Source organism: Oncorhynchus nerka, linkage group LG9a (genome assembly GCF_034236695.1).
Source record: "Oncorhynchus nerka isolate Pitt River linkage group LG9a, Oner_Uvic_2.0, whole genome shotgun sequence".
Classification (NCBI taxonomy): Eukaryota; Metazoa; Chordata; class Actinopteri; order Salmoniformes; family Salmonidae; genus Oncorhynchus; species Oncorhynchus nerka.
This window is the reverse complement of record NC_088404.1, coordinates 34,923,714-34,947,641: the sequence shown is the minus strand read 5'-3', so window position 1 is coordinate 34,947,641 and position 23,928 is coordinate 34,923,714. Positions and strand designations below refer to the sequence as shown.

General features: G+C 44.3%; 1 protein-coding gene across 1 annotated transcript in view; it reads right to left on the bottom strand.

Annotated features, from left to right (window-relative positions):
- Window positions 1-22,980, bottom strand: part of LOC115134210 (metabotropic glutamate receptor 3-like) — a 41,250-nt gene extending 18,270 nt beyond the window's left edge. Inside the window, exons 1-4 of the mRNA XM_065022516.1 lie at window positions 22,365-22,980; window positions 21,156-21,299; window positions 17,715-17,984; window positions 15,947-16,571 (exon numbers count right to left, since the gene is read on the bottom strand). Of these exons, the coding sequence (XP_064878588.1) occupies window positions 15,947-16,571; window positions 17,715-17,984; window positions 21,156-21,299; window positions 22,365-22,685 (1,360 nt within the window). The 5' untranslated portion in view covers window positions 22,686-22,980. The remainder of the gene's footprint in view (window positions 1-15,946; window positions 16,572-17,714; window positions 17,985-21,155; window positions 21,300-22,364) is intronic.
- Window positions 22,981-23,928: the final 948 nt, after the last annotated feature.

Genomic DNA, 23,928 nt, shown 5'->3' with positions numbered 1-23,928 from the left:
GTGGTCCAGGCTAGGCTGTCACGCTTGCTCCCGCTCTTCCTCCCCCTGGCGCTCGAGGGTGCCAGGATCCCCAGCATTACGCACTCAAGCCACCATCAGTACGCACACCTGCCTTCCCCTGTCACGCGCATCAGCGATCAATGGACTCACATGGACTCAATTCCTTGTGTCATTACCTTACCTATATCTGTCTCTTCCCAAACTCTGTTCCCTGCTTCGGGATTAATTGTCTCATGTCCGTGTTACCCGTGTTCCTGTCTTGTTTCCTTGTCTGTTCCCGAATAATTGTCAGGCTCCCCGTACCTGCTTCTCCTGTCCGGCGTCGGCCCTTACATAGGCCAGTTAGCCCTGCTAATTCAGCCAGCTACACTAACCCAGTTAGCCCTGCAAGCTCCTCACACCACGAGTCCGACATGAAAATCAACAATGTAGACGACATAAACCAGAACCAGAACCAAAGGGTTTTGGAAGCTATCTCTGCCATGAGGGCGGACTTTTCCACCAAACTCGAAGGTGACCTAACATGGATTGGTGAGGTTAAATGTGACCTTCAAGCCTACTCTACACGCTTGGACGAAGCAGAGGAATGCATTAGCACGGTGGAAGATACTGTCGTCACTGTCAAAACAACGACCGAAAAGTTGAAAAAACAGGTGGCTGACCTTACTTCAAAACTGAACTCGCTCAAGAACCACCAGAGGAGGTCTAATTTGAAACGGGTTAATCTACCTGAAAAAGTGGAAAATAGTGACCCAGTTGCATTTCTCGAGAGATGGCTATTTATATTGATAGCCTCCCTTCCTGGTGAAGTCCTAATGTCAGGGAATTTTAATTGCACTCTTGATCCTCATCTAGATCGCTCCTCTGGTTTAGACACCTCCCACTCGTAGAGTAGAACGAGATTACCTTGGAGGAATCAGAACCCGAGTAAAAGGGATTATTCATGTTACTCGTCGAAATGTAAATCATATTCTAGTATAGACTACTTTTATGTTTCTTGCTCATTGATTCCCAATGTAGCAGGAAGTAGATATGATAGTATTGTTCTGAGTGACCATTCCCCTCTGTCATTATTCTAAAGGGATACAAAACTAGTAAAAGGATCCTCTAGATGGCGTTTGCATCCCAGATGGTTACAGGACCCATACTTCTTACATTACGTTGGAGTGCATATAGATGTTTATTTTACATTGAACACAAACTTCAGCAAGTACCAGATGGGAGGCTTTCAAAGCATATATTAGGGGGAAAATGATACGTTTGTCACGCCCTGACCTTAGAGAGCTTTTTATGTCTCTATTTTGATTTGGTCAGGGTGTGATTTGGGTGGGCATTCTATGTTCCTTTTTCTATGTTTTGTATTTCTTTGTTTTGGCTGGGTATGGTTCTCAATCAGGGGCAGCTGACTATCGTTGCCTCTGATTGGGAACTATACTTAGGTAGCTTTTTCCCACCTATGTTTTGTGGGTAGTTGTTTTCTGTTTAGTGTTCTGCACCTGACAGGACTGTTTGGGTTTCGTTTATTCACTTTGCTATTTTTGTTCTAGTGTTCAGTTTAATAAAATCATGAACCCTTACCACGCTGCGCTTTGGTCCAATTCTTCCTCATCACACAACGACCGTTACAACGTTTTACCAGTTTCAAATCAAATCAATTAAATGTGAAAATGAGAGAGAGGGACAGAAAAATCTGAGAATTGGAGAGGGAAGCTTTTCTGGATAACTCAGATGAAGTAAACAAGAAATGATTTGCTCTTAAAGCTCAGTATGAATAACTTTCCACCTCAAAGGCTGCAAACAGCTTAACGAGGCTGAAACCGTCCTATGATCAAGGTGAAGAATCTGGTAAATTGTTGGCCTGGCGGATTAAGAAGTTACATTTAGACAGAGCCATTAATGCAATTCATAATTTACAAGGATAATTATGAATGGATCCTGTAGAAATAAACTAAACATTTGCTTCCTACTACAACAACCTTTACAACTCTGAATCTCCTGAGAACTTAACTAATCAGACATCCTTTTTGGCTTGTCTTGATTTTCCCTCTATTTCAGAAGACACAAGACTGGATCTGGAAAAGGAATTGGATGGTGTTGAAATATCTGATGCTAGGAAAAGGGAGGTAAAGTGGCAGGTCCAGATGGGCTCCCAATAGATATAAGATATTTAGGGACAAACCTCTTTTCCACTTTTGGATATGTATGCTGAATCCTTTCAGCAAGGTTGTTTCCCCCCTTCTTTAATCACTCTTATTCTGAAGCCTGATAAATCCCCAAAGTTACAGACTGATTTCTCCTCTGAACTCCAACAAAAATGTTTGGGCTAAAGCTTTAGCGAGGAGATTGGATAGAGTGCTCCCATATCTAATACACAAAGACCAAAATGGGTTCGTGAAAAATCGTCAAGGTTTTCACAATGTGAGGAGAGTACTAAAAATAGTGCACGTGTGTGAAGGGTCCACTGATACTTCCATTCTCTCACTTGATGCAGAGAAGGCATTCAATAGAGTTGAGTGGTCTTATTTATTTGGAGTGCTTAAGAGATTTGGGTTTGGGAACTACTTCTGTAAATGGATTAAGATGTGATATACCAACGCCACTGAAGAAGTTGTGTGGTGGATGAATCAGAATTAGTTGGGTAACATAAGTAATTAAGATGTCATATCTGCATAATATTCTTATGTGATATACTTTTTATTAGTATGTATTTCTAATAGACTCTAGTGTTGGCAGTTGCATTTCTTCCCTCAGCTGGGGCTCAGTCATTTGGGGTCCAGAGAGGGGAGAGGTCAGGCTTGTCCTGAGGACAGGATGGAACATTGTCTTCATATGTGAACATATCTGTTAAACCATGTGAAAGGATGGCGTGATTAAGGAGGAACCAATTACTTGTCTCCACATTGTTTGTGCGCAAGTCACTTCCCTCAGTGAGCTTGTCCATGAGTGGGGTCGGGAGGGGATTTACTTGAGATGGGAGTATCTAGAGTAGTTGACAATTGAGTTATGCCTTGGATGAGGTAATGTTTTGGTACTATGAAGTACCAGGAACGAGATTAGAACCTTATTTTAGAGACCAAACTGAGCGATAATTTATAGCGAATGCTATCTGGCTAAGGGATACTCCTTTCTCAAGTAAAAGGCCCTTTGTGAAGAGTTCCTAAGATCTGTGGTTCATCATGTAAGTTGAGAGGGGTGTATCTTGGCTATAAAAGATCTGTGTATTCTTCTGTAGTCACTCTCAACATTCATTATAGATAGTGAATTGATCTGAGAGTCAAAGGGCTATTGTAAAGCTCATATTATTAAAGATGAAGTATAACTCTGACTGGTGTGTGGTTTGTAAATGTCCTCTTTTGGTAATACAGGAAAATGCCATCACAGTTGCTAGTAACAACTTGATTTCACAACCTTCAATGCTTTTTTGGGGCACGAGACCAGGATGTCTGGCCAGTCCAGGACTCATTATTTTAGCTATAGAACCCTTTGCTATTGCAGTAAGGTCTCACCGTCAATTAGTGGAAATAAAACATTGGATTTTGAACATCGAGTGGCCCTGTATGCCGATGATACCCTCTTATTCAAAACAGATTTAAAGAATTCCATCTCTTCCCTTTCCAAAATAATGAATAACTTGTAAATTCACTGGGTTTAAAGTTAATAAAACCAAATCTTCTATCTTTTTCCTCAACAAGCAAGATAGACCGAATACAGTTGTACATCATCCATTTGTGAATACAGAACAAGGGTTCATATATCTTGGTATTAAAAATCACACCAGAAATTAGCTCCTTGAGTTCAACAAATTCTGAACCCATGGTAATGAGTGTAACAGAATCCATCAACAGATAGACATCATTGCCTATATCTACGATTGGTAGAATAAATATAATTAAGATTAATATTCTGCTCAAATTGCTTTATCTATTTCAATCAATTCCTCTGGCTCCACCACCTTTATTTCCCCCAAAGATCAGAAAGACACTCTCAAATTGTATCTGGAGCAACATAAAACCAAGACTTTCTCTTCTTTATTTGCTCAATGACAGAGGGGGACTGCAACTTCCAAACCTACAGTGGTATTACTGGGCTGCACAACTTCGGGCTGCAATGTTTTGGTTCTCCAAGAAACCATGCTTACCCTGGCTGCAGACTGAAATGCTGTCTACAAAAAGCTTAACTTTGGATATTTGAACTCTGCCCCCTTAGAGAAGCTAAAGAAGAATATGACTAATCCCTTTGTTAAAAGCACCCTAACTATATGGCTGATTAGCAATATCTGGGTGAATGTGAGGACTTTATTTTTTAAATTTGTCTGTGTATATTTGGTTGTTATGGTTTTGTCTCTTTGGGTTGAGGGGGAGGTGTATGTGTGAAAATAAATATACAATTGTATTTCTGTAATTGTTGAACTAATAAATACACTACTGTTCAAAAGTATGGGGTCACATAAAATGTTCTTATTTTTTAAAGAAATGCACATTTTTTGTAGAATAAAATAACATCAAATTGTTCAGAAATACAGTGTAGCCATTGTTCATGTTGTAAATGACTATTGTAGATGGAAATGGCAGATTTTTAATGGAATATCTACATAGGCGTACAGAGGCCCATTATCAGCAACCATCACTCCTGTGTAAATGTGTACATGTGTAAAATATATACAGTGGGGAGAACAAGTATTTGATACACTGCCAATTTTGCAGGTGTTCCTACTTACAAAGCATGTAGAGGTCTGTCATTTTTATTATAGGTACACTTCAACTGTGAGAGACGGAATCTAAAACAAAAATCCAGAACATTTTTAAGTAATTAATTTGCATTTTATTGCATGACATAAGTATTTGATCACCTACCAACCAGTAAGAATTCCGGCTCTCACAGACCTGTTAGTTTTTCTTTAAGAAACCCTCCTGTTCTCCACTCATTACCTGTATTAACTGCACCTCTTTGAACTCGTTACCTGTATAAAAGACACCTGTCCACACACTCAATCAAACAGACTCCAACCTCTCCACAATGGCCAAGACCAGAGAGCTGTGTAAGGACATCAGGGATAAAATTGTAGACCTGCACACGGCTGGGATGGGCTACAGGACAATAGGCAAGCAGCTTGGTGAGAAGGCAACAACTGTTGGCACAATTATTCGAAAATGGAAGAAGTTCAAGATGACGGTCAATCACCCTCGGACTGGGGCTCCATGCAAGATCTCACCTCGTGGGGCATCAATGATCATGAGGAAGGTGAGGGATCAACCCAGAACTACACGGCAGGACCTGGTCAATGACCTGAAGAGAGCTGGGACTACAGTCTGAAAGAAAACCATTAGTAACACACTACGCCGTCATGGATTAAAATCCTGCAGCGTACGCAAGGTCCCCCTGCTCAAGCCAGCGCATGTCCAGGCCCGTCTGAAGTTTGCCAATGACCATCTGGATGATCCAGAGGAGGAATGGGAGAAGGTCATGTGGTCTGATGAGACAAAAATATAGCTTTTTGGTCTAAACTCCACTCGCCGTGTTTGGAGGAAGATGAAGGATGAGTACAACCCAAAGAACACCATCCCAACCGTGAAGCATGGAGGTGGAAACATCATTTGGGGGGCGGCAGGGTAGCCTAGTGGTTAGAGCGTTGGACTAGTAACCGGAAGGTTGCGAGTTCAAACCCCCCGAGCTGACAAGGTACAAATCTGTCGTTCTGCCCCTGAACAGGCAGTTAACCCACTGTTCCTAGGCCGTCATTGAAAATAAGAATTTGTTCTTAACTGACTTGCCTGGTTAAATAAAGGTAAAATAAAAAAATTAAATAAAAATTCTTTGGGGATGCTTTTCTGCAAAGGGGACAGGACGACTGCACCGTATTAAGGGGAGGATGGATGGGGCCATGTATCGTGAGATCTTGGCCAACAACCTCCTTCCCTCAGTAAGAGCATTGAAGATGGGTCATGGCTGGGTCTTCCAGCATGACAACGACCTGAAACAGGGCAACTAAGGAGTGGCTCCGTAAGAAGCATCTCAAGGTCCTGGAGTGGCCTAGCCAGTCTCAAGACCTGAACCCAATAGAACATCTTTGGAGGGAGCTGAAAATCCGTATTGCCCAGCGAAAGCCCTGAAACCTGAAAGATCTGGAGAAGGTCTGTATGGAGAAGTGGGCCAAAATCCCTGCTTCAGTGTGTGCAAACCTAGTCAAGAACTACAGGAAATGTATGATCTCTGTAATTGCAAACAAAGGTTTCTGTACCAAATATTAAGTTCTGCTTTTCTGATGTATCAAATACTTGTCATGCAATAAAATGCAAATTAACTACTTATAAATCATACAATGTGATTTTCTGGATTTTTGCTTCAGATTGGTCAGTGTGTGCAAACCTGGTCAAGAACTACAGGAAACTTATGATCTCTGTAATTGCGAACAAAGTTTTCTGTACCAAATATTAAGTTCTGCTTTTCTGATGTATCAAATACTTGTCATGCAATAAAATGCAAATTAACTACTTATAAATCATACAATGTGATTTTCTGGATTTTTGTTTTAGATTCCGTCTCTCACAGTTGAAGTGTACCTATGATAAAAAATTACAGACCTCGACATGCTTTGTAAGTAGGAAAACCTGCAAAACCGGCAGTGTATCAAATAGTTGTTCTCCCCACTATATACACACATTTCAAATTGCCTTTGAATGTAGTATGATACAGTGAATTACCGCACAGTACACTGCTTTCACAATAGGCAATTCACTTACACTATCCATTAACATTGACTGAACATCAGATTTCCATCATTTCTATCCAATGTGTGATGAAAGGGGTGATCATTGAAGACATCTTTCACAATGTCATCAAATGAAATAAATGAAAGAAACAATGTTTTGCAGGCCCTAGTTTGCATCAATCCTGTTTGAGCTTTTGGCCATAGATTCTCATCAAAATCACAGTAAGCATTCTCATTGTTCATGCACCTGGGAAAAACCTTTTGGCCTGGAAAATCCAAGCCTAACATAGATCTGGACTGAAATCCTTTTATGCCTCACCCATGGCCTGAAGTAGGGTGGTACGTTCACGGGGATTGCAATCATACATATTCCACCTTTATTGTAACCATGTATTGTATTTTACAGTATTGTATTGGAATTATATACACTGCTCAAAAAATAAAGGGAACACTAAAATAACACATCCTAGATCTGAATGAATGAAATATTCTTATTAAATACTTATTTCTTTACATAGCTGAATGTGCTGACAACAAAATCACACAAAAATGATCAATGGAAATCAAATTTATCAACCAATGGAGATCTGGATTTGGAGTCACACTCAAAATGAAAGTGGAAAACCACACTACAGGTTGATGCAACTTTGATGTAATGTCCTTAAAACAAGTCCAAATGAGGCTCAGTAGTGTGTGTGGCCTCCACATGCCTGTATGACCTCCCTACAATGCCTGGGCATGCTCCTGATGAGGTGGCGGATGGTCTCCTGAGCGATCTCCTCCCAGACCTGGACTAAAGCATCCGCCAACTCCTAGACAGTCTGTGGTGCAATGGAGTGAGACATGATGTCCCAGATGTGCTGAATTGGATTCAGGTCTGGGGAACGGGCGGGCCAGTCCATAGCATCAATGCCTTCCTCTTGCAGGAACTGCTGACACTCCAGCCACATGAGGTCTAGCATTGTCTTGCATTAGGAGGAACCCAGGGCCAACTGCACCAGCTTATGGTCTCACAAGCGGTCTGAGGATCTCATCTCGGTACCTAATGGCAGTCAGGCTACCTCTGGCGAGCACATGGAGGGCTGTGCGGCCCCCCAAAAAATGCCACCCCACACCATGACTGACCCACCGCCAAACCGGTCATGCTGGAGGATGTTGCAGGCAGCAGAACGTTCTCCACGGCGTCTCTAGACTGTCACGTCTGTCACATGTGCTCAGTGTGAACCTGCTTTCATCTGTGAAGAGCACAGGGCGCCAGTGGCAAATTTGCCAATCTTGGTGTTCTCTGGCAAATGCCAAACGTCCTGCACGGTGTTGGGCTGTAAGCACAACCCCCACCTGTGGATATCGGGCCCTCATACCACCCTCATGGAATCTGTTTCTGACCGTTTGAGCAGAAACATGCACATTTGTGGCCTGCTGGAGGTCATTTTGCATGGCTCTGGCAGTGCTCCTCCTGCTCCTCCTTGCACAAAGGTGGCGGTAGCGGTCCTGCTGCTGGGTTGTTGCCCTCCTACGGCCTCCTGCACGTCTCCTGATGTACTGGCCTGTCTCCTGGTAGCACCTCCATGCTCTGGACACTACGCTGACCGACACAGCAAACCTTCTTGCCACAGCTCGCATTGATGTGCCATCCTGGATGAGCTGCACTACCTGAGCCACTTGTGTGGGTTGTAGACTCCGTCTCATGCTACCACTAGAGTGAAAGCACCGCCAGCATTCAAAAATGATCAAAACATCAGCTAGGAAGCATAGGAACTGAGAAGTGGTCTGTGGTCACCACCTGCAGAACCACTCCTTTATTGGGGGTGTCTTGCCAATTGCCTATAATTTCCACCTGTTGTCTATTCCATTTGCACAACAGCATGTGAAATTTATTGTCAATCAGTGTTGCTTCCTAAGTGGACAGTTTGATTTCACAGAAGTGTGATTGACTTGGAGTTACATTGTGTTGTTTAAGTGTTCCCTTTATTGTTTTGAGCAGTGTATTTTTTAAATTATTATTATTATTATATTTAACCTTTATTTAACTAGGCAAGTCAGTTAAGAACACATTCTTATTTACAATGACGGCCTAGATATTTTTGTTTTAAGCCTATCCCAAACCTTAACCCTTACCTTAACCATTCAGAGTTAATGCCTAGCCTTAAGAATTGAGTTAATGCCTAAACTTAACCCTAACCTTAAAGATTCATAGTTAAATTTGACATTTAAGAATCATGGAGGAACGTCTAATTGCGATGTGAGACTGTGAGAGCAGGTTGAGAAAAAAATGCTATCAGATCCCCACCCCCCAACAGTAGAGGCCTTTGTTTCTATGGCTGTGTGATCTAGTTCATTCAGGTTTGGTGCCTTGTGGGAATGGAAGTGCCTGTCCACTGTTCACTCACACTCACATAGATGTGAGCTTCTCTCAATGCCAACTGCTGAATACACACAAGCACACGCACATGCACACACACACAGTGTCTTGTACAGCTAACCTTGTGGTGACACACAACTCAGTCCCATTCAAAATCCTATTCTCCCTAACCCCTAACCCTAATCTAACCCTAACACGTACTCTTACCCTTAACCTAACCCTAACCTTAACCCTAACCCTAAACCTAACCGTAGCTCCTAACCCTAAAACTAAACCTAGCTCCTAACACTAACCCTTAACTTAATTCTAACCCTAACACTAATTCTTAACCCTAAACCCCCTAGAAATACTAGAAATAGCATTTGACCTCATGGGGATGCACACACACACACACACACACACACACACACACACACACACACACACACACACACACACACACACACACACACACACACTCTCTCTCTCTCTCTCTCTCTCCTAACAAACCCGTAGACTGTGCGTCCTGCAATTTCCTATATTATGTTCTATGTGACACAGTATCTGACCCTATCAGTCTAGAGAACATCTTTAGCCCAGAGTGAAGACACATCTCTCCCCTCAGCTTGTTCTAGCAGGTTAGGAGCTCTCTGTTACTCCAGTTCACGTTTTAAAGCTGGCACAAATCTCCTCAGGTCTCCCCAGCAGTATCTGCTGTGTGTTGAGCGCTCTAGTGGAATAACCACTGTCCTATTCCATACTGATGTTGGAAAGAGGCTGAAGTCTGCAAAGTCTGCAGCTTTACGTTAGACAGTAAAGCACTGCACCGCTTTCATTTACAGAGCAAGTCTGTTCACACCATCCGTCTACTGTTTACTGCTACAACAATGCTCTCTCGCGTTCTCTCTCTCTCCAGAGACTTATGCAGCAGGATTTCTCTAACACAAACAGCTGGAGCTACACTACAGCGACTGAGACTAGAGAAAAACTGAGGAAAGAGTCAGAGAGAGAGAGGAGATAGATTTAATTCTGAGAGCAAAAGGTTTATAATAGTTTAAAAAAAACATGCATAACTTGACGAAGTTGGGAGAGTCTTTATTATTCTAGATGAATTAAAAGTAAGGGGAAAATGAGTTTTCATTCAGAGGTTCAGAAATGAATTACGCTTTCTGCCATATCGGGCTAACGTGCTGGCCGCAGGGGTTTGTGGGTATTACAGGGAGGGGGAAAGACAATTCCCTTTAATCCAATGAAGGGGGAAGAGAGGGAATACATCATCTGATACTGTGGCATGAGAGAGTGAGGGTGAGTGGGTGAGAGAGAACAAGAGAGACAGTCCACTTGACTGGCTGTTGATTAGCTGATGTCACCACACACTATGGGGCAGGTAACATTTAGACAGGATAACACAGTTTTGTGCAACATATGCTCAGATAATCTTCACAGAAAATACTCCTCTCCTCTGTTTATTTTTTATTTTACCAGGCAAGTCGGTTAAGAACAAATTTTTATTTTCAATGACGGCCTGGGAACAGCGGGTTAACTGCCTGTTCAGGGGCAGAACGACAGATTTGTACCTTGTCAGCTCGGGGGTTTGAACTTGCAACCTTCCGGTTACTAGTCCAACGCTCTAACCACTAGGCTACCCTACTGTCCTTGCTGTAGATGGGTGATTTGGAGATCCCATAGCTTCTCTCTCCCTCCTTTCCCCTCATGCTCTCTATTTCTGTTAATCTTTTTCATCATCTTTCTCTTCCACCCTCACTAGAATCTTTAGGGCTGCAATGTAAAGTGGTGTATGTAATTTGCATTAGGCACAGTGAGTGTGTGATGTGTGTTCAGTCCAATCAGCAGTGTTTGGGGTGATGATGATGACCTAATACATCTGTGTCCCAGGGAGAGTGAGAGTGTGTCGGGAGAAGGAACAATCATGTCAGAAACAACACACACACACACACACACACACACACACACACACACACACACACACACACACACACACACACACACCAGCACTATGGGCTATATCTGTTCTCTCTGTGGTCTTTCTCTCCTGGGATAGAGATTCAGAGTGGACAGCAGACAGAGAAGAAGAGAGAGAAGAAAGGAAAGAGGCACCATAATAGGACAGGAAAGGAGATAAGAGAGGAGTGATAGAGGAGACAAAAGAAGGAATAGCAGGGGAGAGGAGAGGTGATAGAGGAAAGAAGAGAGGCAGTGGTGGGGAAAGAAAAGGAGGGATAGACAAGATAAGAGAGGAGACAGACGGGGACTGACAAGATGAAAGAAGAGATAGCAGAAAAGGAATAGCAGAGAAAGAAAGGTGTGAGAGAAGAGGATGAGCTAAAGGAAGGGAAACGAGGGCTAGAAGGAAGGAAAGAAAAAAGAACAGGCAGGGAAGAAGCTTGTGAAGTGTTTATGAGTGGGAAGCACTGCTATCAAATGTGAAGGGAGATGGGAGGGGGAGAGAGAGAGCAGGAGAAAGAGAGGGAGAAATAGAATGAGAGAGAGAGAGAGAGAGAGAGAGAGAGAGAGAGAGAGAGAGAGAGAGAGAGAGAGAGTGAAGGTTGTTCTCTGGCATGTAAATGTTACAGTAAGCTCTCAGCTCAATAGTGCCCTGAAGGCACAACACCTCTCCTCGCTCTGCTAACACACACACACACATGCACATGCACCCATAAAAGAGCAGAGGAGAGGGAATATCACACATCTATGACAACTATTTGAACAGGAGGTTGCCTGTGTGTGTGTGTGTGTTCGTGTGTTATTGTGTGTGCGTGTGTGTTGACTGATCTGTTTGCCTCAGATGGGGGACGGTAGGTGGGAGTTGAATGATGGCTTAGAAAAGTGTGTGGGTTGGGGGTGTCTGCGATTTCATGGCAGCAAAAAACAAACATCTCAAGCTGTCATTTTGTGCAAATGTCTAAGTGTGTATAAATGAGTGTGTGTATGTGTATGTGTGTGTGTGTGCATCCGTGCATGCGTGTGTGTGTTCAGCAGTTGAGAGAAGCTCACATCTACAGGATTACTTCGACAATTGGCCATAGTGTCAGCTTCATTACCATAGCAACAGCATAGCTACAGAGAGGGCTCTGTTTTAGCCTCATCCTCCTCACCTTGATCATCATCAGTGTAGCACATGTCTATCTATTCTGAACTGTAATATACAGGTAACTGCCAAAATAAAGGAAACACCAACTTAAATTGTCTGGCGACTCGTGGGCCACCACGAACCGCCAGAACAGCTTCAATGCGCCTGGGCATAGATTCTACAAGTGTCTGGAAGGATGATGACACCCTTCTTCCATGAGAAACTCCATCATTTGGTGTTTTGTTGATGGTGGTAGAAAACACTATCTTGGGCACCCCTCTAGAATCTCAATTGAGTTGAGATCTGGTGACTGAGACACACACACACAAACAAACACACACACCCGTTAAACCCCTTGAGACCCCTCTTTCAAAGTTAAAGAGATCTCTTCCCCTAGTGATGGTAACCAAAATAAAAGGAGGTAGGGAGAGAGAGGGAAGGGAGGAGAGGGTTGATCAACTTCAGGGATGTTAGCAGATCAGATAGACTCCCCCATCGCTCTCACTTTCTCTCCAGCCCTCCCTAACTTTCAGACTTATCTTTCCCACCTCCACTACTCTCCTGCTCACTGGAGGCTGTGGCTGCCTCTCTGCCTCTCCCCTCTCTCTCCTTCTCACCCTCTCTCCTCTATCTCTCCTTCTCACCCTCTCTCCCTCATCTCCCATATCTCTCCTTCTCACCCTCTCTCCCTCATCTCTCCTTCTCACCCTCTCCCCTTTTCACCCTCTCTCCCCTTTCTCTCCTTCTCTCCCTCTCTCTCCTTCTCACCCTCTCTCCTTCTCACCTTCTCTCCCTATCTCCTTCTCACCCTTTCTCCCCTATCTCTCCTTTTCACCCTCTCTCCCCTTTCTCTCCTTCTCTCCCTCTCTCCCCTATGTCTCCTTCTCACCCTCTCTCCTTCTCACCTTCTCTACCCTATCTCCTTCTCACCCTTTCTCCCCTATCTCTCCTTTTCACCCTCTCTCCCCATCTCTCCTTCTCTCCCTCTCTCTCCTATCTCTCCTTCTCTCCCCTATCTCTCCTTCATCTCCCCTTCTCACCCTCTCTCCCCTATCTCTCCTTCTCACCCTCTCTCCTCTATCTCCCCTTCTCACCCTCTCTCCTCTATCTCCCCTTCTCACCCTCTCTCCCCTATCTCCCCTATCTCTCCTTCTCACCCTCTATCTCCCCTTCTCACCCTCTCTCCCCTATCTCTCCTTCTCACCCTCTATCTCCCCTTCTCACCCTCTCTCCCCTATCTCCACTATCTCTCCTTCTCACCCTCTATCTCCCCTTCTCACCCTCTCTCCCTCTGACAGTCATGATCTGAGCCCTTAGATCTGCTGCTTGAGTAATGATGATGTTGAATTTCAAAGAGAATCCTCTTCTGCTGATTCATACTGTCCCACGCCACCAGAAACTCATCTCTACCTCTCTACCTCTATCCCTCTCTCTCCACCTCACTCCCTCTCACTACTGCTATCTTTCTCTCTTTTCTCTCCACCACTCCCCACTTTAGTCTGCCTATCAGTCACCATATGCCCAAACCTCCCACTTTGCTCTGTCTCTGACTCCGTCTCCAGGTCTTTCTAAAGCTGTAGTGGCAGAGCTGTTTGTTGATGTATTTTGATGTCCCCTATTGGTCATGGTTAGCATTGGAATAAGCACCTGTCTGTCTGTCTTTCCTACCGCAGTGTATTTATTCCTCTGTCTTTGTGCCCCACCTGCCACTCAACCCAATCCTATTTTCCCCTCTTTCTTCTCTCCAGTCTTAAGTGACACTCTCCTGCTATAGAATACTATCACACACACACACTCACGCGCACACACGCGCAGACACACACACACACGCGCGCAGACACACACACGCACACGCACACGCACACACACACACACACACACACACACACACACACACACACACACACACACACAATCTCATTATTACTTCCATAGGAGTCTCTATTATAAAATGGTGAGTCACTAGTAGACATAATAGAATATGGGGTTGGATTAACTTGAGCTGTGATTCGTCTCACCTGCTCTGTGCTGTCATATCAATTACATACAGCTAATAAATGCCAATGGTAACTAGCAAGCATGACCGTACATGTAAATTAAGGTGAATTGTTCTTACACATTTCATGTTGCTATGCTTGCATCCTTCTCCCCTCTCTCTCTCTCTCTCGTACTCTCTTTCTTCCCCTTTCATCTCTCCCTCCCCTCAAAAAGACCCATCATGTTGAGAATTCCTCTTTTCCTCTCTATTTTTAACTCCCTCCCTCTCTCACTCCACCCCTCTCCTCCCATTCTCCCAGGTCTACAGTATTGACCTGGGAAGCTGATAATCAGTAGGTAGTCTACAGTACTGACCTGTGAAGCTGATGTTGAGGAGGTAGTTTCAGTACTGACCAGTGAAGCTGAGGATCAGTATGTAGTTTCAGGCAGTACTGACCAGTGAAGCTGAGGATCAGTAGGTAGTTTCAGTACTGACCAGTGAAGCTGAGGATCATATTGTAGTTTCACACAGTACTGACCAGTGAAGCTGAGGTTCAGTATGTAGTTTCAGGCAGTACTGACCAGTGAAGCTGAGTATCAGTATGTAGTTTCACACAGTACTGACCAGTGAAGCTGAGTATCAGTATGTAGTTTCACACAGTACTGACCTGTGAAGCTGAGGATCAGTATGTAGTTTCAGGCAGTACTGACCTGTGAAGCTGAGTATCAGTATGTAGTTTCAGGCAGTACTGACCTGTGAAGCTGAGTATCAGTATGTAGTTTCAGGCAGTACTGACCAGTGAAGCTGAGTATCAGTATGTAGTTTCAGGCAGTACTGACCTGTGAAGCTGAGGATCAGTATGTAGTTTCAGGCAGTACTGACCTGTGAAGCTGAGTATCAGTATGTAGTTTCAGGCAGTACTGACCTGTGAAGCTGAGTATCAGTATGTAGTTTCAGGCAGTACTGACCTGTGAAGCTGAGTATCAGTATGTAGTTTCAGGCAGTACTGACCTGTGAACCTGAGGATCAGTAGGTAGTTTCAGGCAGTACTGACCTGTGAAGCTGATGAGCATTAGGTAGTTTCAGACAGTACTGACCTGTGAAGCTGATGATCATTAGGTAGTTTCAGTACTAACCTGTGAAGCTGATGATCATTAGGTAGTTTCAGTACTGACCTGTGAAGCTGATGATCATTAGGTAGTTTCAGTACTGAACTGTGAAGCTGATGATCATTAGGTAGTTTCAGGCAGTACTGACCTGTGAAGCTGATGATCATTAGGTAGTTTCAGTACTGACCTGTGAAGCTGATGATCATTAGGTAGTTTCAGGCAGTACTGACCTGTGAAGCTGATGATCATTAGGTAGTTTCAGTACTGACCTGTGAAGCTGATGATCATTAGGTAGTTTCAGGCAGTACTGACCTGTGAAGCTGATGATCATTAGGTAGTTTCAGTACTGACCTGTGAAGCTGATGATCATTAGGTAGTTTCAGGCAGTACTGACCTGTGAAGCTGATGATCATTAGGTAGTTTCAGTACTGACCTGTGAAGCTGATGATCATTAGGTAGTTTCAGGCAGTACTGACCTGTGAAGCTGATGATCATTAGGTAGTTTCAGTACTGACCTGTGAAGCTGATGATCATTAGGTAGTTTCAGTACTGACCTGTGAAGCTGATGATCATTAGGTAGTTTCAGACAGTACTGACCTGTGAAGCTGATGATCATTAGGTAGTTTCAGTACTGACCTGTGAAGCTGATGATCATTAGGTAGTTTCAGTACTGACCTGTGAACCTGGGGATCAGTAGGTAGTTTCAGGCAGTACTGACCTGTGAAGCTGATGTTGAGGAGGTAGTCTCTGTAGAGCTTGCGTCCATCCAGAGCCTTCATGCTGTCACAGAGCTTGGTGGTGTTGGAACACAATGTTCTCTGCATCTTATGGAGGGCGTGGGCCATGGCGTATACCGCATTCACCACAAACATGATCTTGGACTCCGGCTCAAAGTTACTATTATCCACCGACACACCCTTCTCACAGGGAGGGAGGGAGAGAGACACCATCCCCCCTGACCCTACTCCTCCTGCCCCACCTCCTCCTCCGCCAAGTGAGCACTGGAACTTCTGCTCCCAGAATTCCCGGTACCAGGGGTTGCGGCGGTTGTTGATTGGATCCAGAGACAGGAAGTAGCGGTTGAAAGCCGGCACGGGATTGGCCGCCAGTTCCAGGGTAATGGCCCCGTCGGCCGTGGCCTCGTTGCCCTTGACAATGCTTTCCTGTGCCCCCCAGCCATCACTGGCCACCCAGATGAAGGTGGTGTTGAGTCGTGCGGCGGCAGAAAGGAGTTCTCGAGCGTCATCACTCCTCAGGAAGAGTACTGCCACGCGGGCATTGGGCTTCTGGAGGAGTTGCCTGATCACTGCCTCATATGACTTCTTAGCGTTAGAGCGCCCCACCTGGACAGGAGGTAATGTGATATTTAAACTGGAACCAGAGGGAGTAAACACAATTTAGGAAGAGGTCTACTACATAGAATAGCAGTCTAAAATACATAGTATCACGCTGTAGGGTTAACCCTTAACCCAAATCTTGTTGTTTCTGTCTGACCAACCCCTCATGTTCTCCATGCCTGTTCTTCTATATTCTAACCTAGGTCTACTTCTATATCCTTCACTGTCAATCTACCTTTTTAATACCCTGACAGCCCTATCTCCTTCACTGTCAATCGACCTATATAATCTCCTGACAACCCTATCTCCACTTCAAACTGTCAATCTCTGACAACCCTATCTCCTTCACTGTCACCTATATAATCTCCTGACAACCCTATCTCCTTCACTGTCAATCTACCTATATAATCTCCTGACAACCCTATCTCCTTCTGTCAATCTGTCATCCCCTGACTACCCTATCTCCCTATAATAATCTCCTGACAACCCTATCTCCTTCACTGTCAATCTACCTATGTAATCCCCTGACAACCCCATCTCCTTCACTGTCAATCTACCTATGTAATCTCCTGACAACCCTATCTCCTTCACTGTCAATCTACCTATATAATCTCCTGACAACCCTATCTCCTTCACTGTCAATCGACCTATATAATCTCCTGACAACCCTATCTCCTTCACTGTCAATCTACCTATGTAATCCCCTGACTACCCTATCTCCTTCACTGTCAATCGACCTATATAATCTCCTGACAACCCTATCTCCTTCACTGTCAATCTACCTATGTAATCTCCTGACAACCCTATCTCCTTCACTGTCAATCTACCTATGTAATCCCCTGACAACCCTATCTCCTTCACTGTTAATCTACCCATATAATCTCCTGACAACCCTATCTCCTTCACTGTCAATCTACATATATAATCTCGTGACAACCCTATCTCCTTCACTGTCAATCTACCTATGTAATCCCCTGACAACCCTATCTCCTTCACTGTCAATCTACCTATGTAATCTCCTGACAACCCTATCACCTTCACTGTCAATCGACCTATATAATCTCCTGACAATCCTATCTCCTTCACTGTCAATCTACCTACAGTATATAATCTCCAGACAACCCTATCTAAACTCCTATTTCTTCCTACCTTCTCAGAGGTAGCGATGCAGATGTTCCTCATACGTGCTTCCTGTTCGAAAGCCTCTATGCCCGTCTCTCCGTAGTCTCCCTCTGATGCCACCGTGGACACGTAGGTCCAGTTGAACAGCCGCAGGATCTCTGCCATGGCTTTGGCCTGGTAGAAGTCAGGGGGCACCGTACGGGCAAAGTAGTCATAGCGCGTCTTGTCACTGAGCTTGGCACTGGTGGAGGCATAGCTGATCTGAGGGATCTGGAAGAGGCGGAGCAGGTTGGCCACCTGGGAGAGAGAGGCAGAAATATGTGAGAAACAGACACACACACAGATGATGATGCACACACACACTTGCATAAACACACACACACAGTCAATAAAGAGCAAATGCATCCATTAGTGTTGGACATCAGGGCTGGGGTCCATATATATATTCCCTTCCTTGTGGTCACGTTCTCCTGATTTTACACGCTCATACGCACACACACACGCACACACACACACACACACACAGTACAGCTGTGTTGGTTTAGCTCATGTTTAATCCAGTTAGGGCATGGTTCTGTGGCTCGTCTATATTTCATTTAATTCACAGCACAACTCTGTGAAGTTTTGAAAACATGTCAGCACCTCATTAGATTAATAATCCAGGAGATGAAAACACACTTGCACGCACACACAGCCACATGCACAAACACACACACTGTACAGATGGATATACTGACGTGTCTCTCTATGTAATCATATTACTATGATACTATGATGTAAACATGGGAAATACATTCCAGTAATGTGTGCAGGTGTGTGGACTGAGAGCGTGTGCAGCGACAGCATGTTACGTGGGTCAGATGTTGTTACTTTACAAATGGCTGCTAGGCGTCAGTGTTTACCTCTATGGTTGTATAGGAAAACACACTCTCTCTCACACGCACACACACACACGCACACACGCACGCACGCACGCACGCACGCACGCACGCACGCACGCACGCACGCACGCACGCACACACACACACACACACACACACACACACACACACACACACACACACACACACACACACACACACACACACACACACACACAGACTGCTCTGAGGCCTAACAACAACAATAACTGTCAGCCCAGAGAAAACAAGGACTAATTGTGTGTGATGAAAAAAAAGCGATGGATGGATAACAATGAGAGAGGAGGAGAGTGGGCTGAGGTCAGAATACACTGGGTTCTCTCCAGTGGCCCAATGCAGCCAATTTTATCTCAATATCAAATCATTTCTGGGTAACAATGAAGTACTTTCCTGTGATTGTTTTCAATTAAAATGTATCATCTTAGCAAGCGACTGTCTGGGAATGGTCTGAGTGGGGAGGGAAAAAGTGAAAACTATCTGTTTCCAAACTAGAGGTTTGGAGCTGTCTTTCTTATTGATGTGACCAGGCCAAAACTCCATCCCACCAAAACAGGCTGACATTTCAGGCAGTCTTTTCAAACAGCTCTTACACTAAAAGGGTATTATCATAATTCTCACAATTTCACAGTATTATTACAACATCATTGTGGAAATGTATATAAAACATAGGAAATCATGTTTTAGACTGCACTGGGCCTTTAATACAAAGAGCGAGATGGGGCGGAGGAGATGGGGTAGGAGAGAGAGCAAGACAAAAGAGAGATTGGAAAAACAGAGGAAAAACAGGGAGAGTTGGAAGGAGAGATAAATTGAGAGATTAGGGATTTGGGTCTAATGGAGGAGAGGAAGGGAGGAGAGGAGAGGAGAGGAAAGGAGAGAATACTTTGTACAGTCACACACAGCAAATTGGCCAGTGTTGAAATTAACACTCAGTGCTGTAAAACAATCCCCAGTGTTGGTTTTAATAACCAAAGTTATTGTTTTACACTTTGGAGATTCAAACGGTCCCATCAAAACCTCGCTCATCATTATCATATTTCCCAGCATGCTCTATTGCAGGTGGATTTTTATAGGATTGTTTTGAATATCTGTGTTTTTGCATGCACATTGATTGAGTGATTAATCTTATGCTACACAAAGAAAAAGAACATACAGTTTTCAAAACTAATCCAATCAAGTTAGTTATTTTTACTGCACCCATTACTGAAATGGTTATTCCAGTTTAAATGGTTTAGCTAGTCTTCATACATTCTTATTTAACCCTGATTGTCACTCTGAATGGAGGTTGTGGGTTAATAAAAATGGCAACTGTTGGCTATTCTAACTCTGTCTGGATTCCAATAGGAATTACACTTTACTTTGCAAGGCAGCATAATGTGACTTCCAGGCCTGATGTGACCTGTAAACCAGGAGTTTCTTAACACCACTGTGTTAGGCTAAAACTAAACCATCAAAGTGAGCCCTTATAATACGGTATTTGTATAAAAGTTGAGTTTTTACAATAGCATTCACCTAGGTACTCACTTGGTGAAAGCCACAGGCCTTTAAAATGAAAAAAAAAATGCAATAACCATGTCTCTGTCACTAACATATACAGTCATGGGTGGTAACTCTACAACTCACTCAAAAAGAGAGACACACTGGGGAATATGCTAATTGGGTTTACACCATACAGTGTTAAAACAACACCCAACAATGACTTACAGATGTTATTTACTTACATTAAGAAAGTGTAACAGTGTCAGCACTAAGCAAAGTGGGACCAGTTTACTATAAATCCAGTGTTATTTTTTGCTCTGTAGGTGGTGCGTATTACTCTACAATAGAGTCATGCAAACGCCACAATCAAGTTTAACACTTTAAGAGTTGAAACTCTGCAACAGAGTTCCATTTTTAAGAGTTATGTACACCATTGATTTTGCTGTGCAGGGGAGAAGAAGAGGGGGATTTATGCTGAACTATGCAAATCACCTTACTCTGTCACAATACCATATCGCTGGATGTGTGTGAATGGATTTGTTTGTGTGTGTGTGTGTGTGTGTGTGTGCATGTGTGGTACTTGTGTCTGTTCTTTTAAAGCTGCTCTTTAATGATTTGTTACTGTAATATCTCTGAATTTGTTCAGGTATTTTCTTAAAAATGCATTGTTGGTTAAGGGCTTGTAAGTAAGCATTTCACTGTAAGGTCTAAACCTGTTGTATTCGGTGCATGTGACAAATACAATTTGATTTGATTTGTTCAGCCAGGTCACTCGCGATCCAAGGTGATATTCAACGATTGTCCAGGATGTCAGGTGATGCCTTCAAAACCCGCCACTAGGGGCAACGATGAGTGCTACAATAATTCCCTATCCCAAACATTAACCCTTACCTTAACTATTCAGAATTAAAGCCTAAACTTAGCCGTCCAATTGTTTCTGTTTTAACCCTATTCCAAACCTTAACCTTTACCTTAACTTCGGAATGAATGCCTAAACTTAACCCCATGATCAAACGTTGAATAGTGAAGTCAAAACGTGTCAAACTATGAGATCTTGTGTGTGTGTTACCTGTATAGACACGCTGCTATAGGATCCTCCTATAACTCCAGCGATGGCCAGGGGACTGTCGTCCTGTAGCGCGTAGGATCCATCAGGACAGATAAACTCTGTATCGTCCACCTTGGTCAGAGATGCACGTACAAACTCCAGCGCCTGGGGAGTGAGTACACACACACACACACACAGTCTTGTATAACTAACCTTGTGGGGAAACACAATTCAGTCCCATTGAAAATCCTATTTTCCCTAACCTAACCCTAAACCTAATTCTAACACTAACACTAATTCTAACCTCAACTCTAAACCCCCCTAGAAATACCATTTGACCTTGTGGGGACTAACAAAATGTCCCCAGTTGGTCAAATTTGTGTTTGTTTACTATTATTGTGGGTACTTCTGGTCACAACAAGTATAGTTAAACAAGTCCACGCGCGCACACACACACGCGCACACACACACACACACACACACACACACACACACACACACACACACACACACACACACACACACACACACACACACACACACACACACACACACACACACACACACCCATGTACATACACTCAATAAAAACTTACTGAAAATGTAAATGTAATATTTTCAAATCTTTTGAAAGAAAAGGTTTTACTTTGTGATGTCAAGGTCAATCTCATTATGCTCAGATAGAAAAAGCAGGAAGCAATACAAAGTGTGTGTGGTTGTTTGTGCGTATGTGTGTGGGTGTGTATGTGTGTGGTTGCGTGTGGTTGTGTGTGGCTGTGTGTGTGTGTGGGTGCATATGTGTGTGGGTGTGTATGTGTGTGGGTGCGTATGTGTGTGGGTGCGTATGTGTGTGGGTGTGTATGTGTGTGGGTGTGTATGTGTGTGGGTGCGTATGTGTGTGGGTGCGTATGTGTGTCGGTGTGGGTGTGTATGTGTGTGGGTGCGTATGTGTGTGGGTGCGTATGTGTGTGGGTGCGTATGTGTGTGGGTGCGTATGTGTGTGGGTGTGTATGTGTGTGGGTGTGTATGTGTGTGGGTGCGTATGTGTGTGGGTGTGTATGTGTGTGGGTGCGTATGTGTGTGGGTGTGTATGTGTGTGGATGCGTATGTGTGTGGGTGTGTATGTGTGTGGGTGTGTATGTGTGTGGGTGCGTATGTGTGTGGGTGCGTATGTGTGTGGGTGTGCGTGCGTATGTATGTGGGTGCGTATGTGTGTGAGTGCTCACCAACCTGTTCCAGTGCGTATGTATCTCTAGAACAGGTGTCCAGTATGTGAACTCCCAGACTGACTCCAGGCAGTAGAGTAGGATCAGAGTTGATCCTGTCTATAGCAAACAGCATGGCCTCCAACCTCTGGATCCCCCTGTCCTCGTTCACCCTCCCACACTCCTCTATCCCTCCCCCCTTCTCATGGACTGGGAACAGCCCCCCCAGAACCAGGTCACCCTCGATCCGGATCTCCCGACGGGGGTGAGGGGGGTCCACCCCGAGAGACACCAGCACACATTGACACAAAACAGCTAAGAGGACTGTGGTGATACGGGATAACATGGTGGAGAGGGGAGGAGAGGACAGGACAGGAGAGGACAAGAGATGAGAGGAAGGAAGGGAGGGAGGGAGGGAGGGAGGGAGGGGAGAGGGGGAGTAAGGTTAAGGATTAGGAGGAGTGAGGGGCTAGAGGTTAAGAGTATGGGTCAGGGGTGAGGGTTTAAAGCTAAGGGGTCAAGGGTCAAGGTAAGGGAGTTGTGAGGTGCGGTCGCAGTAACTGCTGGAACTGTTTGTAGTCCATCTAATGGTCAAGGAGCGTTCCACTGGACCATACATGGAAGAGCACAGAGTCTGGACATCAGACCTTCTAAAGGAGAGAAGAGAGGGGGGGGTGGGGGGGGGACAGAATATCAAGAGATCAGGCTAAACAACTAAAGAAGCCCAATGTATCTACAGTACAGGTGACAAACTCAATGTTTTCTGCTGGTCTCAAAGATGTGAGAGTTTTGGGGTATTGTTAACAAGAGCTGACAGTAATGTTTACTTCACAAACAGTCAGACCATGACTAAATGGATTTGGAGAATGTTGCCCCCCCCTCTCTCACTCTCCACTTCTCTCCCTTTATCTCGCCCTATTTCTGCCTCCTTCTCTTGCCCTCTTTCCCCAATCTCTCTCTACTGCAGCAAACTCTGTTACTCTTCCTACTGCGCAATACCGTGTGTGCATGTGAGTATGTGTGTGTGTGTATGCCTGTGGCTGTATCAGGATAAGTCTGTTCAGATGGCATGCTGATATAAAAGCCCAATGTTCTGATGCCACCGCTGTGTGTGTGTGTGTGTGTGTGTGTGTGTGTGTGTGTGTGTGTGTGTGTGTGTGTGTGTGTGTGTGTGTGTGCGTGTGTGCGACCGAGCTGATACTATCTCCTCAACTAAAGTTCCCTCTGTCTCCCTAAGCCCAGACTATCTACCAAGCAGCATAACTAGTACCACTGTCTCTTCACAACCAACAACCTAATGCCTTACAACACATATGTTCCTTCAACACACGAGAGCTAGAGAGAAAGAGAAGTGTTAACTATGTATGATCTGAGTACTGTCTTCAAAATCAGTCTGAACTGAGAGAGAGAGAATGTGTGTGTGTGACATAAATGCATGCATGAGTGTGCATGTGCATGAGTGTGTGTGTGAGTGTGCATGCGAGCATGAATGCATGTGTGTGAGTGTGTGTCAGCAGGTAGGAGGATAAAAGCGTCTCTGAGACGGAGTCAACTCTGAGCTCTGATACTGCAAGGGGCTGTTTCTGCGT